General features: G+C 47.8%; 8 protein-coding genes across 8 annotated transcripts; 5 read left to right on the plus strand and 3 right to left on the minus strand.

Moving 5' to 3' along the window:
* Positions 1 to 1,560: 1,560 nt before the first annotated feature.
* On the minus strand, positions 1,561 to 1,984 carry BDW43DRAFT_262716 (uncharacterized protein). The gene has a single exon (XM_032040451.1). The coding sequence runs from the start codon at positions 1,844 to 1,846 to the stop codon at positions 1,613 to 1,615; it is 234 nt and encodes a 77-aa protein (XP_031904795.1). The 5' UTR covers positions 1,847 to 1,984; the 3' UTR covers positions 1,561 to 1,612.
* Positions 1,985 to 2,106: 122 nt separating this feature from the next.
* On the plus strand, positions 2,107 to 4,236 carry BDW43DRAFT_321145 (Zn(II)2Cys6 transcription factor; the record flags this gene model as incomplete). The annotated part of the gene is made up of 5 exons (XM_032049272.1): positions 2,107 to 2,398; positions 2,465 to 2,680; positions 2,803 to 3,302; positions 3,359 to 3,850; positions 3,902 to 4,236. The coding sequence occupies 5 exons, from the start codon at positions 2,107 to 2,109 to the stop codon at positions 4,160 to 4,162; spliced, it is 1,761 nt and encodes a 586-aa protein (XP_031904796.1). The 3' UTR covers positions 4,163 to 4,236.
* Positions 4,237 to 5,229: 993 nt separating this feature from the next.
* BDW43DRAFT_306665 (uncharacterized protein) lies at positions 5,230 to 5,718 on the minus strand (the record flags this gene model as incomplete). The annotated part of the gene is made up of 3 exons (XM_032046076.1): positions 5,230 to 5,310; positions 5,361 to 5,485; positions 5,547 to 5,718. The coding sequence occupies 3 exons, from the start codon at positions 5,716 to 5,718 to the stop codon at positions 5,230 to 5,232; spliced, it is 378 nt and encodes a 125-aa protein (XP_031904797.1).
* A 1,561-nt stretch (positions 5,719 to 7,279) lies between these two features.
* Positions 7,280 to 7,594, plus strand: BDW43DRAFT_306666 (uncharacterized protein; the record flags this gene model as incomplete). The annotated part of the gene is made up of 1 exon (XM_032046077.1): positions 7,280 to 7,594. One exon carries the CDS (start codon positions 7,280 to 7,282, stop codon positions 7,592 to 7,594), a length of 315 nt encoding a protein of 104 aa, XP_031904798.1.
* A 355-nt stretch (positions 7,595 to 7,949) lies between these two features.
* Positions 7,950 to 9,076, minus strand: BDW43DRAFT_321148 (uncharacterized protein; the record flags this gene model as incomplete). The annotated part of the gene is made up of 2 exons (XM_032049273.1): positions 8,923 to 9,076; positions 7,950 to 8,859 (listed from the first exon to the last, which is right to left on the minus strand). The coding sequence occupies exons 1-2, from the start codon at positions 8,973 to 8,975 to the stop codon at positions 7,950 to 7,952; spliced, it is 963 nt and encodes a 320-aa protein (XP_031904799.1). The 5' UTR covers positions 8,976 to 9,076.
* A 1,957-nt stretch (positions 9,077 to 11,033) lies between these two features.
* Positions 11,034 to 11,964, plus strand: BDW43DRAFT_262718 (uncharacterized protein). The gene is made up of 2 exons (XM_032040452.1): positions 11,034 to 11,455; positions 11,539 to 11,964. The coding sequence occupies exon 1, from the start codon at positions 11,237 to 11,239 to the stop codon at positions 11,396 to 11,398; it is 162 nt and encodes a 53-aa protein (XP_031904800.1). The 5' UTR covers positions 11,034 to 11,236; the 3' UTR covers positions 11,399 to 11,455; positions 11,539 to 11,964.
* A 542-nt stretch (positions 11,965 to 12,506) lies between these two features.
* BDW43DRAFT_321150 (Zn(II)2Cys6 transcription factor domain-containing protein) lies at positions 12,507 to 15,004 on the plus strand (the record flags this gene model as incomplete). The annotated part of the gene is made up of 3 exons (XM_032049275.1): positions 12,507 to 12,554; positions 12,593 to 12,832; positions 13,553 to 15,004. The coding sequence occupies 3 exons, from the start codon at positions 12,507 to 12,509 to the stop codon at positions 15,002 to 15,004; spliced, it is 1,740 nt and encodes a 579-aa protein (XP_031904801.1).
* Positions 15,005 to 15,470: 466 nt separating this feature from the next.
* On the plus strand, positions 15,471 to 16,151 carry tpcF (glutathione S-transferase tpcF; the record flags this gene model as incomplete). Its single annotated transcript, XM_032049276.1, has 1 exon — positions 15,471 to 16,151. One exon carries the CDS (start codon positions 15,471 to 15,473, stop codon positions 16,149 to 16,151), a length of 681 nt encoding a protein of 226 aa, XP_031904802.1.
* Positions 16,152 to 16,713: the final 562 nt, after the last annotated feature.

The following is a 16,713-nucleotide window of genomic DNA, read 5'->3' on the forward strand; positions in this document are numbered from 1 at the left end:
CTTATTCAACGTTGCCTCCGCGTAGATCCCGAGCCAGGGAATGTTCATACAGCCCCTATAGAGCTGATGTTGATAATACTCTCATTGACGCGGACCAAAAGAGGTGAAAATACTTAGAGTAGGCCAAGATACCCCATAAATTAGTGTTAAAGAGACATTTAGCTTCGTTAAGAGGAATATCAAGTAACAGTGAGTAAAGAAAAGCCTCTGCACTATTTATAAGATAGTTAAATCGGCCTTCTATATCTTTCTCTACCACCGCAACAGCCACCTTAACACTAGACAGACTGGCTACGTCCAATTGCACCAGCGTGATATAAGGCATAGTAAATAGCTCTTCTACCTTAGAGATCGTGCGGCTCGAGGCGAAAATTATCAATCCCTCTTGATAAAACCTTGCCGCGAGGGCATGACTAATGTCCCCGCTACTACAGCCTGTGATCACAACCGAGGCCGACGATCGGGGTGTCATGACGGGGATGGCAAGGTACGTACGTCTAGGGAAAGATGCGTCCACATGAAAGGTAGGGGGGGCTTCATATATGCATTCTGGGCGTTATGGGACTTCGTGAAATTGTGCAAGAGCGGCCAGTAACACAACACAGATAGGGGCAGTCCATTCGTGCGTCAGTGGCTAGTTCAACGTGAACGGTCTTCTGCAAGTCACCCAACAATAAAAGGTTAATACCAGAACTTGCATATCTTGGCCCAGTTATTTCCGGATGCCAAAAGCACTTAGATGGGCGAGTACAGGCCGCGGATGGGTGGTGGCTGCCTGCAGATAGTGGCCACGACCCTCCACCACGACCGGTTTGTGACGTATTTGTCGTACAAGATTTGCAGCCGACCCTCCACCTAGGCTGCATTTCAATCGACTTTTATTGCCCTTGCCTTGAGAACGTAGACGAGTCGGTTAGGGCGGGCTTCCGGTATTGTATGCTCAGGTAGAGCGTTACTGCCGTCAGCCCCTCTGCATGGCTCTGTCCCGTTTCCAGACCCCCAGAGGAACGAGACTGCGATTACTGCGGGTCTCATACAGCAAGTTGTGAGCATCCTTGGGGTCGCTACAGGAGATGTGGATCTTGGTAAATCGATTGCGGCCCATGGAGGGGACTCACTGGTAGCCATAGAGTTCCGCAGTTCCAATCGGTTGCGGAACAAGCGGCGATTGTGCAGGATGCAGAGGCGAACACTTCTTCCATTCTTATACCTTCCTTCTTCCAGTCTTCCTGATCTTGTTGGATAATGCAGATTGCATAAATCCAAATATACTGCTTGCTGAGTTCGCTGGTCACTGTAATTGCGCCTTGAAATAAGGAGTCATAGCGGAGCTCTTTCAACTGTTGGTCGTATTTATTATGCGTGGTGCAGAATTGTTCCACTTCTTTTGGCTTGGATCACCTCTGAAATGGGATAGTGCTGTATAGTCAATAAACTGTGTTAGGTTCCGGAGCGGTAGTATGTCGGCATGCGCGTTCCCAACAATGATAGCCTGTGTTGGCCAGAGCTGACGTTCATATCTCCTATTACCAACACCACATCAGTATCAGCCCAGGTCAACTTTCACACAATTCTAATAGAAATCGACCAACAAGCTATATTAACATCATTCCTACCAGCTACTTTCACCTCTCACAAAATCCCAAAATCCCAAGACAGATTGACATACAAGTTGGTTACCGCAGGGCCGGAGGTGGTTTGATCCTCCCTTCCACTCAATGCAGTCCGGGTGCGTGACCGGATGGTTCCATCCACAGACAGCGCATTTTGACACCTCAGAGACGCATTCCGCTGTCCGGTGTGGCCTGGCGCATTTGCCGCAAGCAACTGAGTTGGGGCAGCGCATGGCCTTGTGTCACTCGCTTGTGTGAGATACGTTAGTTAGGGTAGGGGACTTTAGTAAGCATACTCTTGAAGTCAACTAGCTCGGATGGAACATTGTAAAACCCATTTATGGGTGTGGCGCTGGGCTATCTGGTTCAACCTCCCACAGCATTATCTTCCACATTCTTACTTTACACGGGAGAATTTAGAAGCTTGTACGCCTTGGCAACTGTGGCTGCCCATCTTCGCTCCTCGGATCCCCTACCCCTCACGCAAGCGCCCATGGCAAGCCATCCTTACCAACCATCCATTGGTCCGGAGAATCCTCCGTGGCAGTCGATGGATGAATGTCCTGCAGAGACTATGACAACGCAAAGTGGACAAGACAGAGCCTATCACACCTACTATAAGGGGAATGCGTGTACAGCCTGTCGGCGGATGAAGTCTAAATGTGATACGGCGAAGCCTACTTGTGGAACTTGTTCTAAATTTAACCGGAAATGCGCCTATGATATGACACGGAAGAAAAGTGGCCCAAAGCGAGGATATACAGCGGTCTTGGGTTCTCGATTAGGCACGTTTTTAAAACAGGCGAATCAATCTAAGTAGCTTATTTATACTAACATTGCTTGTTGAAAAGCACAAGTAGAGGCGTTGCTTAATGCCCAACAGCTTAGTATTGCAGGAAATCAAACCCCTTCCGCCACCCTTCCAGATGAACGGATGAATAGGGTCGCTCACCCTAATTCGAGCCGTACTGGTTCTTATCCAGACAGGATATCAGAAACTGATTCCTCGCGATCATCAACCACTGAGGGGGTATTTGCAAGACCCAGCGTTGGGCTAGATATCATTGGTTTGGGACTCGAGGAATCTCTTCCCGATCAAGATACTATTGATGAACTGCATGTCTCGCAGCTCCCCGTATCTCCAAGTGATCCTATGCTAATATCTGCAGATACCAAATCTACTTCAAAGATGTTCATATTTACATGCCGATTATACATCATCATACGCACCTAGCCGTGTTAGATTATGCTCCTCATGCTCGGCCCCCAATATGCCTTCGATACATGATCTGGTGTCATGCAGCCCTCGTCAGCGAAAAGTATAACAATCTACATCCAATTTTTTACGAAAGAGCCCGCAAGTACGCCGAGGCGGATGAGATGAAAGGCTATGGAGGAGGGATCCTCTCCTTAGCACATGTTCAGACATGGCTCCTTACCACCGTGTACGAGTACAAGATGATGTTCTTTCCCAGAGCATGGTTAAGTTGTGGAAAGGCATCTAGGCTCGCAATCATGCTAGGGCTGCATCAAGTAGATAAACCAAATCCTCAGGTGAAACAATGCTTCATACCTGCCTCAAATTGGGTTGAAAAGGAGGAGAGACGGAGAGCATTCTGGATGACCTTCTGTACTGATAAAATTGCCGTCATTGGAACAGGATGGCCTGTTGGGATCAACGAGACAGAAGTAAGCTCTCCCTGTCTCGTACCCAAAAGCTCGGAGCGGCGTATTAAAAAGGACAGGTCATGACAAATCTTCCTGCTAGCGAGGAAGCCTTCATTACAGGCACGCCAGAGCCAACAGCACCTCTTAGCGATGTTTTAAGGGGTGAGGGACTGGAAACGCTGTCCCCTTTTGCAAGCGTCGCCTTTGTGTCGTGCGTCTTCGGTCGGATCACAAACCATCTTCGTCTCCCCCAATCGCAAGACGACGATAGTTACAGCACTGGAGGCTTCTGGCAGCGGCACAGGTCTTACGATGAGATTCTGCTGCATTTTGCTCTGTCAATGCCAAATCACCTGCGTCTTTCCAGTGGGATGGGCAATCCCAATATCACTTTTAGTAACATTGCTCTCCATACTTCTATTATATGTCTTCATCAAGCTGCTGCCTTCAGAGCGGAGGCGAACAACACAACAGAGCACCCCATTGTTGAGAGCAAGCTACGGTGTATTGCTGCCGCCCACCAAATTTTGGGGATTATAAAGATGACTGGCCCTGTCCAAATGAGCAAGGTGAACTTTCTAGTACTGTTGAATTGCTCGGCAAATAACTGACAGGTTTAGATGAATCCTTTTGTGACATTCTGCGTCTATGTAGCAGCACGCGTATATATCCAGCATCTCAAGCTTCGTCCTGAAGATACGGAGGCTCACTCTGCTTTCCAATTTTTCCGTTCAGTTCTCCATACCCTCAAAATTACAAATCCGCTAGCTGAGTCCTTCCTCTTCCAGTTGGATGTTGATAATGAAGGGGGTTTATTTCAAGACCTTCAGCTTCCGACAAACAATTTTCCTGTTGAGATACTTTCCCCTAGCAACCTATAACAAGACAAGGATGGTTGTAATGGCTGATTTTGTGTAAACAACCATTTTCTTGTTCTTTGGGACTTATATATTAATCTACATATTCAATTGACCTTGCTTTGTATCATTACGTATCCATATAATGGTTCATCTTTCCAGTCCAAAAAGCTAGCCTCCAACATACGTGTTAGCATAGACAAGTTATATTCGTGACATCTAGAGACGGCATATCGTAACACATTCGAAATTAGAGCAATAGAACAAGGTGCCCAAAATCAGTGCTTCTCTGCTCTTCCCCCGAAGATTTTATCCCATAGACGAACTTATTGATCATCACAAGGCTTAAACTAGAACATGTTTAGACCCTACTAATCAATCCTAGCATTTTATTCAAAAGCCCTCAGTTCAACCAAATAACCGCTGTAAGTAGTGAGATCTCATCTCCTGATCAGCCATGGCTACCAGGCTTCCACGGAAGGCCCACAAAATAGTGGAGAAGTGTGACAGTCGGGGCAATAATCTCTCCGGTGCAGCCCTAACAAAATCTTAGGTACCAGGGTTTCTAACTCTCCAAACTAGCCAAATTCAGTTTGCGTTGCGGGCTTGAATAAGCTCCTAATTAAACAGGGACTGAATTTAGCCAGAAATTAGCGCAGTTCCTCCCGTTGACCCTGTTCACTCTTTCCCCGATCGGGATGGATAGAGCCCCAGTTTCTATGGCACCTCCCATGATGGTAGGGGGAAGACAGCCATATGGTGCCGAGGTTCCAATTCTTTGGTGATTGAAAGAAGATTTACAGTGTCTGCTTGGCAAGAAACCGAATATCGCCAATGTATATTGCTCCTGGTGAGTGAGTTCTCTCTATCCTCTTACTATTGCGCGTTGGATCGACTCTTATCTAGTGGGTATAGATGACTATGTTGCTTTGTATAGTATTTAGGCTCTAAGGAGCCATTCTTGTCTATGATGTTTGTTTAGTGCTGGGTGGCATCGCCCTCGTAAATTCGTTCATATGCAAGAGGTTTGTATTATAGATTAGATAGCTAACTGCGTACAAGACTCGGATTCCCAGCGTTTGTTTAGACTCTCAATTGGACTTAGACCCCTTCTCCAGCTGGGAGAGAACGAAAGAGATAGCATCGCCTACACAGATAGCACAGTTGTTGGACTAGACATAAATCAGCATTGGCCCAGAACATAAGGAGGTGTAGAGCATACCTGGGTGGGGACTAGGTCGGCGATGGCGGTGCTCACGCACTGAAGGTCAGACGCAATGTCCGAACCCTCACCGGCGATAGCAGCATTGCAGTTCTTGACAACCGGAATAAGTTGTTGGAAGCAAGCTTTTGGCAGGCGGCGTTAGCTTCCGGTTAAGCTCACAATCATAGTGCAAAGGGAACGAACCAGGAATGCTGCAGTTACCCGTGGCAAGGAGGGACTCAAGCACTGGACCAGCATCCTGCACAACCTTGGAGGCATTGAAGGCCTGGAGGATACCGTGCAGTTCCGGAGTCTCCGTCGGAGCAGCTCTCGCGACACTAGCAAAAAGTGCTACAGCTAGAGTAGAAACGCGCATGATGAAATGGAAATGATAAGATAGGTGTTTGCAAGATATTATGAAGGTCCTTACTTATTCTCTAGAGTAGATAGGCGTTGGGCATGGGCCTTTTATATACCTTTTGATCTAGGGCTACCCAGCAATGCTTGTGTTCATATTTCCATGTGACCAGCTCACACTTATCATATCTTTCTTAGAAAAAAATGCCGCACGTGGTGCTCCTGTGGGTATGGGTTTCGGTGGATAAACATTGTTATTATCAGTCGAATAGTAACCGTAAGGGCAATGGCGAGGCAATCGGGGAACTCTCGGGCGTACGCTTAAGTCTTGTCTGGCCCTATCTCCAACGACCCAAAGTGGAGTGTGGGTTAACTGTGGGCCTTCTTTCCCCAGTACCTCCGCCCACTGCAACCTCATAATTAGAACTACAGCCTAGCATCAACTGATGAGCAGAGTACAAAAGATAGGAGACCCTTTGGTCCTGAGTATCTAGAAAGACACCATCGTATACCAAGAGTAAGCCAGTTGTTATGGAGTAGCTGTCCGAGAATTTTTCGTGTTGTATAGAGGAAGATTTCAAGTAGCGTGACGCATATCTCCTGCTCTCCATATTTCTACTGTGTTGGAGATATTCAAAAGGTCTTATGTTGTATTTCTGATCATGGTATCTGTCGTGATCCGAAAGGGGTAGGTGATGTCGACTCGAGGATCCTTACGCTTCCAAAATGGTGAGTTTGGTACGTATCTACCAATGGAAAACACCATGGACAGTGGTACTGCTCTTAGCTTCCTTGACCCAGCTCCATTTCCTATTCGGGCTTCCACTCAGTACGCTTGTATGCGTACTATTACTGGATTTGTAACCAAAATATGCGACTGGACTACAAAATGTGCCTGGGCACTAGAGGTGCCCCTATACATGATACTTCAGTAGAATTTCAGGTCGACAGGATTCAAGTAGGAGAAATCCGGGTCTCCGGCCGGACGACGGGATGCACTCTTGCATTTCTGACCTTGCCTTTGCGGGCGATCTATAATGTCATATTCATGAGATCTATGTGTTCCTGAACTACGCAGTATTAGAATGAAGTTATTTACGAGGCGTGATTCTGCGCAGTCGTGAGATTTCTTCTGCCAACAGTTACAGTGACGTATCAGGTACCAGCATATCTCTAGTTTCTGGGTATTTTTGGTGGTCTAGCCTTGTATTTTGGTCGATATCTTCATTGATTCAAAAAAGAAAAACGCGTGCTGGCAAGGCCCACCCCACCCTCCCACTTGCCACTGAGATAAAAAGAAAGAAAGGAAGAAGAAAAGAGGAAATTCTCACATTTTACTCATTATAAAGTTAGTTAACTGGTGGAAATCAGTCAATGTTGGCTTGGGAAAGAAACACCCTTTCCAACATCTCTTATGACGGGAAACGGAAACATCAGGGTTAACAAAGAATGGGAACAAGAGTGGCAGTCTTCGAAGAAAACGAGGACTCCGCAACCTTGACTAGGCCCTACCCGCAAACTACTACGGCTTGCTCAATACCAAGCGCTATGTCGGCTCCTATCTGGTCACCAGATGCAAGATGGCCGGGTTCTCCTGGCGGGAAGAAGTGCCTGCCTGTGTAGACAAGCTCGTGCCCTACAAGGGCCAAGAAAGAGATGAAGAAGCGCAGCGCCCACTACAAGAAGGCCAAGCTGCCGTTTGCCTCTTACACTGTACTCGACGGCAACCTATTGACAGGGAAGAACCCCGGGTCGGCTACGGAGACCGTGAAGAAGGTCGTCGCCGCCCTCAGCAAGTCACGAACGTCGTTACCGACCACCTGGTTAGTAGGCAAGGTGGATGTCCACTCACGCCGATCCGGCAGCCGGATCGCACGGGCCCTTGCCGGCATTAGGTATCTCCAGAGATAGAAAGCAAAGAAGAGGATGATAGAGGGAACCAATCAATGCTAACTCCTCTATGTATTTACTCAAAAATACAAGTCTCAATACTTGAAGAGCGTTGGGGAACCCCATGTAATACGTATCATTATGCCCTACTCCCCGGCGGGTTCCCAATAGTTTCTACGTTGCGCAATGAAATCTCCTCCAAGGCACCTTATTATAGTTGTCATATAATGCCTCTCATGCTGCAAATACCTCAATTTCAGCCGGCCGCGTCGTATTGTTAGCGGGGAACCATACTGTACAATCAGCATCCTCGTTGTTTAACTGGCAGCAGGACTGTATACTGATCTTCAGGGCTTGAGATTAATCAAACGCCTTCAAAGATGTGGGCATATTCAGGACCATCTGCGCATCCTTGAAGACGTCCATCCGTAGGATGGTCGAAGCGCCCAATTCGTTGAGGAGTTTACTCAATGGACCTTCACTCCGAGAGAGCTTGACGTTCCCAGGAAGAAGACATTGTGCCGCCAGGAGTGGGTTCGTCTGGACTGCCACCCGGGACCATTTCCCGTCAATCCTGTTTATAGCGATGTTGGTCCCGACCGAAGATTGTGACGGGATGGTCTGCAGAGCCGGAAGGGGTACATCCAGCGTCAGATCGGGTGTCCCATCTGTCGCGGTGAGGTCGGCCTTGATGTTTTGATCATCCATCTCCAGGTTGATGTTGGCGAGCCATTTAGGGAATTGGTACCCGTATACACCTCGTACTCGAGCGATCTCGGTATCGACTGGTAGAGCCAACACGTATCCGTAGAAAGTTTTGTTCCATATGGAACTGAGCAATTGGGTCGTACTGTAACTATTATTACCCGGCTGCCGGACGATGACGGCAATCGAGACCTCGTTATAAGGGTCGTTGTCGCAGACAAGGTACGAGTAAAACGTCAACGCGACCAAACCGTAACCAGGCAACGCCGTGATGGGCTCCAAGGGTGACGGGAGCCTAGACTGCAAGCGGTCGAGGGGTGCGAGGAAGACGAGCTGGACGCTCCTAGTGCGATAATAGAAGTTGGGTGCGTATATTTGACCGACCCTCGAATCCATCAGCTTCTTTGGGATCTTCCGGAAGAAGTCAATATCAGGTCCAACGGCCGGATCGCGGGCTACCTCGTCCAGGTTTGGGTTCATGCGGTAACGATCGTAGTAGCCGCCTTTGGGTACAACGGCCTTCTGACCTCCGAACTCGACCTGGGTGGTCGGACACTTCGAGCGTCTACATATTCAAAGAGGGGTCAGTACCGTGCCAAGGTTAGGAGTAGGCTCGAGAGCCACATACGTTGCGGAGGCCTTTAGTGATGCCGCTGACGAGCGGTATATGGTCGAAGACATGATGCTTGCAGTATACTAGACACAAAGTGGTCCCGTTCATCGGGAGATGTGCAGTAAGCGGTGATGGGGGCTGACATTAGTCTAGGAACGGTGTCGGTACCTCTTTATCCATCTATGATTTATTATTGAATGTTCTCGAGAGTATGTCGCCATCGCCTCCTATAGTCCGGCGGAGTGATTGTTGCTCCGTAGTTTAGCCCTTTAGTGGACCACTGAAATCGGACCCACGTTCGTACTGTGCCAGTGCCTCGGTCCACAGCCTGCCTGCCTTATGGATGCACTATTTCCACCCATCACATTCAACTTCAGACGCGCCTTCGTCTATCTCTCTTTCTTCTCTCCTTTCTCTCTTACCCTATTCCTCCCTAATACTTGGAAGCTATATCTTGTCCCTAAATATATTAGTTACTCAAAACCACCCGCATATCAGGTGTCGGGTCGTATCGCAAACGGATAACAATCGTCGTTCAATCAAGGTCAAGAGATGAGATGAAGAAATGGACAAGCCAATCATACATCAGATCAATTGTAGCAGGACCGTATCGTAGAAGACTATTCAGGCCCACTCATAGATATCAACCCCTACTTAGAGAAGAGCAAGCTCCCTTATTTGTGTTTCCCGAATCGCTATTCCCGCGAGCAAGGGTGGCGGAACATGGTGCGATTATGGCCCTGGCTTGCAATTCACGTAACGTTGGCCTGAACTAAACCGATTTCTGCACGGGGTCGGCATCGTCGATGTACGTGAAGATTGTGATGTAAATGGCAATGAAAACTTTCACCTCGGACGGGCAATGGTTCTCAGGAGCAACATGTTGACGGATTGTCCTCTTTGTTTTCTCCTCTTCAGCAGTTGGGGCCTGAAGGAAATCGCAGCCGACAGATGCTACAAACGTCGAGATAGCCTTTGTCTGGGTATCTACCGTAGTAAGATCCGATTGTCCCTCGATAGCTGTCTATTTTTGGATGCCAACCCATGCCAACAAGTTACGGAAGAACTCTGGTAAAAGTGTCGTGAGAAACATGGTTGGCTCTTGGTTCTTCTTAATACCCTTTCTCTGCTTTTGTCATATTTCTGGCCTCCTGTGAGGGATATTTGTAGGTTGAAGAGCCAGGAAACATGAGTAAGAAAGGTCGTAGCCACGGCAGCTGTTCATGTTGGTCAGTTACCATACAGAGCTCTTTCGTTGTATCCTTATCCAGCAGTGCTTCAAAGCCTCTGGTGCGTCTTAAGGTCGTATGACCAGAAGTTAGTATCGCGAGCCATCATTCAATCTTTCTCAATGACAATGTCCACCGCCATCACTGTCACAACCAGTTTGGTCCCTTTACGTCCTCCATTAGGCTTCAGGCAGCCACTGAATCGGTACGCAGGATCTATCTCAAGACAGTGTCTACCGCAACCACTATCACAATCAATTTGGCCCCTTTGCGTCCCTCACTATGCTTCAGGCAGCCACTGAATCGGTATGCAAGAGATGTGTTGCACTGTTTTTGTGTGTTAGTTGGTAAGACTCTCCCTTGAGGGGGAACTGCGATCGTGCCTTCATCGAAATGTTGGTTCTGTCTACACACCGCTTGCTCTGAGAACATCATTGGCTAGTCATCCGCATTGTAAAGAGTAGGACAGGTTGAAAGGAGAGCATCATGAGCTACCATATCCATAACTGGCCCTACCGCATCTTGGCCACTAAAGGGGTGTGTGAATCCTCGTATAGGAGCCAGAGGAGCTTGTCCTGATTAACAAAATATAGTATAAGTATAACGGGCCTACATAGGATAGAGTTGAACAATTCGTTCTCGCTGACTGATGTTGGTGAGAGAATATGAATGGCAGATCCTCTCATCAACTCTTCATCTTTCACCAACACCAGGCTCTCCCGCACTTTTTGCTGTCAAATTGGGTCGGTAGTGTTCCTTTCGAGAAACCCAAGATGCCCTTTCTTGAGATGCTAAATCGCCCATCCGTGGCGGTTCTCCTGGCATCACTGCTGGCGTATACCATTAGCGGCATATTGTATCGTCTCTATTTTAGTCCTATACTTCATTTTCCAGGTCCCCGACTGGCAGCCATATCTTGACTGTATGTATATCGTCCTATAAAGACTTCGTTTGGCATTTGGCGAACCAGCTGACTAGTGTGAGGTATGAATTTTACTATGACGGAATATGCATAGGACAGTACATTTTTAGAGTAGGGCTTTGCGCGATAAGTTTGTGGGTGTGAGTTACATAGGCAGTATAACACACTGTTGATAGCGATGCAGGGCCCTATTGTTCGTATTAATCCTGAGGAGCTCCACATCGAGACATTAACCTTCTATGATGAGGTAGGTGTACGCAGCTGGCGGCAAGAAGCGGAACAAAACCGCCCAGTACAATCACCAGTTTGGCACTCCACACGCTTCCATTGCTACAGTTGACCATGATTAAACATCGGATGCGTCGCTCCGCGCTGAGTCCGTTCTTTTCAAAAGCGACTGTACGGCGGTTACAACCTGTCATCCAAGAGAAGGGGAGACTCTCTTTCTGCGAGTGGAGGATATCAAAAAGGCGAGCCTACCAATGCGTATAGATGCAGCTTACACTGCGTTCACCAATGGTACCATACTGCCCACATCTATTTGGCTTGGATTTCCGACCGACTAGAACAGACGTAATTATGGAATAAGTTTGAATGGGTCCTTCCAGAGGCTGCAGAAAGACGACTTCGACGCTTTAGCTCATGAGACCCTACTTGTCACCAGCAAAGTCGTGCGTTGGATGAAGCACTTTCGTTGGCTGTTCGCTATTGGCCGCGTAGTTCCAACGCAGTTGATATCGTGGCTTTACCCTAAGTATGATTGCCTCATCATGCTCTTTTCCGGGGATTAGTAGCGCTCAGTATAGTTAATGCGATTGCAGGATTGCAGCTTTGATCAAGGACGAGCAGGTGAGAGCAATTGTTCCGTTCGGATGCTGGAGAACCGATGTTCGAGTTTGACCTTCCGCCGGGTTGTGGCATGACGGGTGAAATCCCTAAGAGATCGCATGCCCTGTTGACATGGCATGGTTATCTCAGCACACGTGGTCCTCATCTAAGCGCTGAGTCATTATACATATATTAACTTGAATAGTTAGTTGGTTTATCTCTCAGAGACTTTTATCGTAATAAAATAAAATATTCGTAAATTTATTTATTTTACTGAGAGATTGAAAGCCCTCTGGCTCTGGGTAATCACCTGAACTATCTTCATGTCTAACCGTCGATCTATACGTCTATCATTAACGCTCTGCTGTACCAGGCTGTACAGTTACTCTCTAGCACCTATGGGCCATGATTTACTCCTAGGAGCTACGAACTTGATGTCACGTGTCTTGACGCGATGAAATTGTAGTCTGTCACTGTGGGGGCGAGAAGGGGAACCTTTTCGTGGCAATTCACCTATACGGGCCAAATCTCACTCGATCAGAACAGATCCACATCTGACACTTTCAAAAGTTACACTGAAGTCAGACTCAGCATCGACCCAATCTTTCTAGTTAACCGCAATGTCCTCGTCTCTCTGGTCCCTACCCATATACCTCCTCTCCGGTGTTGTCTTCCTGGGGCACTCTCCCGATTCACGCATGGCAAGTATACTCCGGAATGGTATGCATTCCAGGAGTACCATTCGCCCGATGACGGCTCAATCGTGGCAATCATCACGCCCTTTATCGATACTACCATGGGGTTGACGCTACTTTTTGGGGCACACACGCTTCGTCTCTCGGCTGCAAATCGTCTCCCGGCTGCAAATATTAGCCTTGTGTTCTTTACGATGGGACTCCTCATACAGGTATCGGCAGAGAAGGATTACGCGGGCGATGTGGCGTTAGTTGGGCTTGCCGCTCTTGCAGTTGTGGGCTTGCTTCGGAGGTAGGGCTGGGAATGGTTGCGCTATTGCTAAGTGGGACACTATGATTGAAACGGTCTGGATCGGCCAGGTTGTTGATATTATGAGTAACTCAATGTCAACGCTTTTACGTCTGGAAATAGTTCAACCTAGCGACTGTTCGTCATACATGGCTAATCTTGTGCCAGAATATAGTTGAATCGGCCCAAAATTGGTTTGAGGCTTTACGAAATACTACAGCCATACGTAATAGTATATAAAAAAGATGGCGCATGATTAGTCTTCTAGTCAACAAGCTGGATTTCTTTAAATCAATTTTCCAGCTTTGCAGGTCCTCTAAGGTCTTTTGGGAATCATATAGTACAAGCACTCCGTCAGGTTTATGGCGTGTTGGCAAAAGCCGAAAAGAGTTGAGATTAGTAATGTAGCCCCTAGTGCAGCGCCTGCATAGGCCTATTAAGAGCTAGTTCAGATCGGGCGAAACCCGCGAGAGCCCTGAGCTAAGAGCTTCCCATCTCGAGTCAAGCATATATTGAACTTGCTCTACGACAGAACAAAGTAGCTTATCCTTGAAATTCCGTAATCTAACATAATGCCATTTCCCGGTGGCGGATGTCAGACCTGTAGGGACCGACGAATCAAGGTAACATGCAGCGCGTTCTTCTCCCACCTTGACAGACATCAAGCTGACGCATCCCGCAGTGCGACAGGACTCAGCCAATCTGTCAACGATGCATAAAATCCCACCGAACATGCTACGGCATGCGGGACCAGCAAGTTTGGCACGCTGAGAATGCCTATGCAAGTCGCCAAAAGAAGCGCCCCAGAGGGCCTCGTTCAACAAGAATGAACTTGACCGTGGCTCCCACGCCCATCGACCTGAAAACACGTGCCATCGCATACTACATGCACAATTATCTACAGAACCCACCTAACGTTCCGGATATCGTAAAAGAAGTCACGAGAGGCTGTCTACCTGTAATGCCTCCTGCCCCATGGTGCTCGATCCTAGACCTAGCGATTTCTTCTCAGGCTCTGGCTGTGTTCTCACGAACTCAACATTACCCCGAAGCAGCCATAGTAGCGTCTAGCACGTACCATCAGCTTCTGCAAATTGTCCAGCCTGCGTTACAGTACTTAAGTTCGGACAATATAGACTCCTGTTTGCTTGCGGTCTTCTTCATGGGTCGATATGAGGACTCGGTATACGCTCCAGGGGCAAAGTCTCCGTTTACGCTCGCATTGCAGAGCTTCTCGCATCACGACGGGGCGTTGGCCATATTAAAGGTCTGGAACGACCGTCTGAGCCGTGGTCGGCCAGCCACGAACGTTATTAAGCATACAAGACGCGGGATGATTAGATCGGCCCTAATGAGAAACGCCGCACTACCGGAATGGATCTGCGATGGTACATTCTTCGGCGAGCACGGCCTTGATCTCGAATACGACCAAATCATCGTACGCCTTGCTAATCTCCGCCATCAACTGTTTGCTCTGACTGATGAACTTCCCTCGTCGGGTGCATCTTTATTGCAAAGCACTTCTGAATATATTTCAAGGCTCGAGCAGCTTGATATTGAGGCACAGAGTCTCGATGCAGACTTCGAGGCTTGCATTGCCCACGTTCCGCGTACATGGCTCCACCCCCAACAACATGCTTTATCCAAAACAGACCTTCCGTCCTGGCCGTCGGCAGACTTCTATTCCCCAGTCATACACAGCTATCCCAACCCAGCCTATGCGGCGCTGTGGGGTCAGTACCATGCTGCAAGAATGCTTGTCAAAAATACTCGGTTAAGGATTCTGGCCCTTTCCAATTCAGAAGACACACTCACTCAGCAACAATTTCTCTGCGACATGCAATCTCTATCCAATGATCTAGCATCTACCATACCATTTGCCCTACAGCGAGTCAGATTAGCCGACACGTCTCCGCTGTCGTCGCACACTCCTTCCATTAAAGTGAATTTAAATTATCAGATCAAACCAAGCGATGCTTCTTTAATCATCTGGCCGCTGACTATCGCATCGAGTCTGGAATACGTGAGTCCGGAACAGAAGGTTTGGTTCAAGGCCCGGTTGGCGCGTCTGGGAAGGCTGGTAGGAATAGGGGCCTTGCAGGCTGCAGAGACGGATCAATGGCTGGAGCTTTGAGTATGTAGATAGTCCTAAACTAGCGTCCATAAATCATTTTCTCGTGATATTTCTGAGAATCCCTAGTCCGTGGAACAATTTAACACAACACTATCTAGTCTAATCTATTCCTTTTTTAGATGCTGATGGATCCACTCTATCCAACTATGCCACTTCGGGAGAAACCCGCGAGCATCCCAGAGTATCACGATGTCAGAAGTCTACCAAATCCAGGACTGAGTCGTCACCAAATGATTGAGATTACAAATTGAACCCTCCACTATGATCATAGATAGCTTCGTAACGTCTCAACCAAGAGTACAAATGCCAATCATTCCACCCCCTCCACCCTCTCCATGCCAAATATAAAACACCCCCTGCACAACCCTCATCTCCTCAAATCCACCAACATAAACCACCAGCCCTCCAATCTCTACTTCAGATCTCAAGCCAATAAACCAAACCAAACCAAACCTCAACTCCTAAAATGTTCAGCAACCTCAAACCCCTAATCCTCTACGGTCACCGCCCAGGCCCCAACCCAGTCAAAGTCCTCATCCTCCTCAACGAACTCTCCCTCCCCTACAAGATCAACGAAGTCCCCTTCACCGAAATCAAGAACCCCCCCTACCTATCCCTCAACCCCAACGGCCGCCTCCCAACCCTTCACGACCCAAACACAGGCCTCACACTCTGGGAATCCGGCGCAATAATTGAATATCTTGTCGACCGGTACGACGCCGCCCGCCGTCTGAGTTTCGAACCAGGAACCCCGGATTTCTACCTCGCGAAGCAGTGGTTGCATTTCCAGATGTCCGGTCAGGGCCCGTACTACGGGCAGTTGGCGTGGTTTCGGAAGTTCCATCAGGAGCAGTTGCGGAGTGCCATTGAACGGTATGCGAAGGAGGTTAATCGGGTCACTGGGGTTTTGGAGGGGTGGTTAGAGAAGCAGGCTTCTGCTGAGGGTAAAGAGGGGGATGGACCGTGGCTTGTTGGGGCCAAGCTGTCGTATGTGGATTTGGCATTTGTGCCGTGGCAGAGGGCGATTGGGGTTATGGTTTCGACGACGGATTACGATCTTGAGAAGTTTCCGTTTGTGAAGGGGTGGTTGGAGAGGATGTTGGAGAGGGAAGCTGTTAAGGTTGGGATTGAGGGGGAGAAGAAGTAGATCTAGATGAGTGTGTTACTGTTTTATCTGCTTGGATTGACAAGTGGCGTTGTGATTGTTTTAGTGCCTTCTAGAAAAGATTGGTTTGTATTTGGGCACTGTTCTTGAACAAGGTGAAGCTGAATTTGTTATAGAAAGTAGGTAGGTCGTGTTTAATGGTATATATGTTAGCGTCATCTAACATTGCACTAAACACTAAAATATCATTGTTTCAGGACACATATAGGATCCAGGCATTTTTGGTGGTCTAGTCGTATATTTTGGTTTGATAGTTAGTTAGGGCTATAAAACCCAAACAATGTGCAGTGTTTTAAATATAAATGAACCATGACTCCTGAGGGTTTCAAAAACAGAAAAGAAGAAGAGAGAAAACAAAGGTCCAATTTGACTGAGCTAATCGGACGTCATACTACAATTTTAGCTTCTTCTATTCAATGTTGTTTATGTTTCAGTATGCTACTTCAAAATATATACCTCCCCTATCATGTCTCGGCGTCCTCGCCAAGCATTTTGCGTTCCCTGCGAAACACAATGTTGCGTAGCGATATATTTGACTTGGTAA

The sequence above is a fragment of the Aspergillus alliaceus genome (genome assembly GCF_009176365.1).
Source record: "Aspergillus alliaceus strain CBS 536.65 unplaced genomic scaffold BDW43scaffold_4, whole genome shotgun sequence".
Classification (NCBI taxonomy): Eukaryota; Fungi; Ascomycota; class Eurotiomycetes; order Eurotiales; family Aspergillaceae; genus Aspergillus; species Aspergillus alliaceus.

Coding starts and splice junctions, on each gene's coding strand:
- BDW43DRAFT_262716 (XM_032040451.1), bottom strand. CDS start 1,846: ATGCGCTGCCCCAACTCAGTTGCTTGCGGCAAATGCGCCAGGCCACAC.
- BDW43DRAFT_262718 (XM_032040452.1), top strand. CDS start 11,237: ATGCAGGGCCCTATTGTTCGTATTAATCCTGAGGAGCTCCACATCGAG.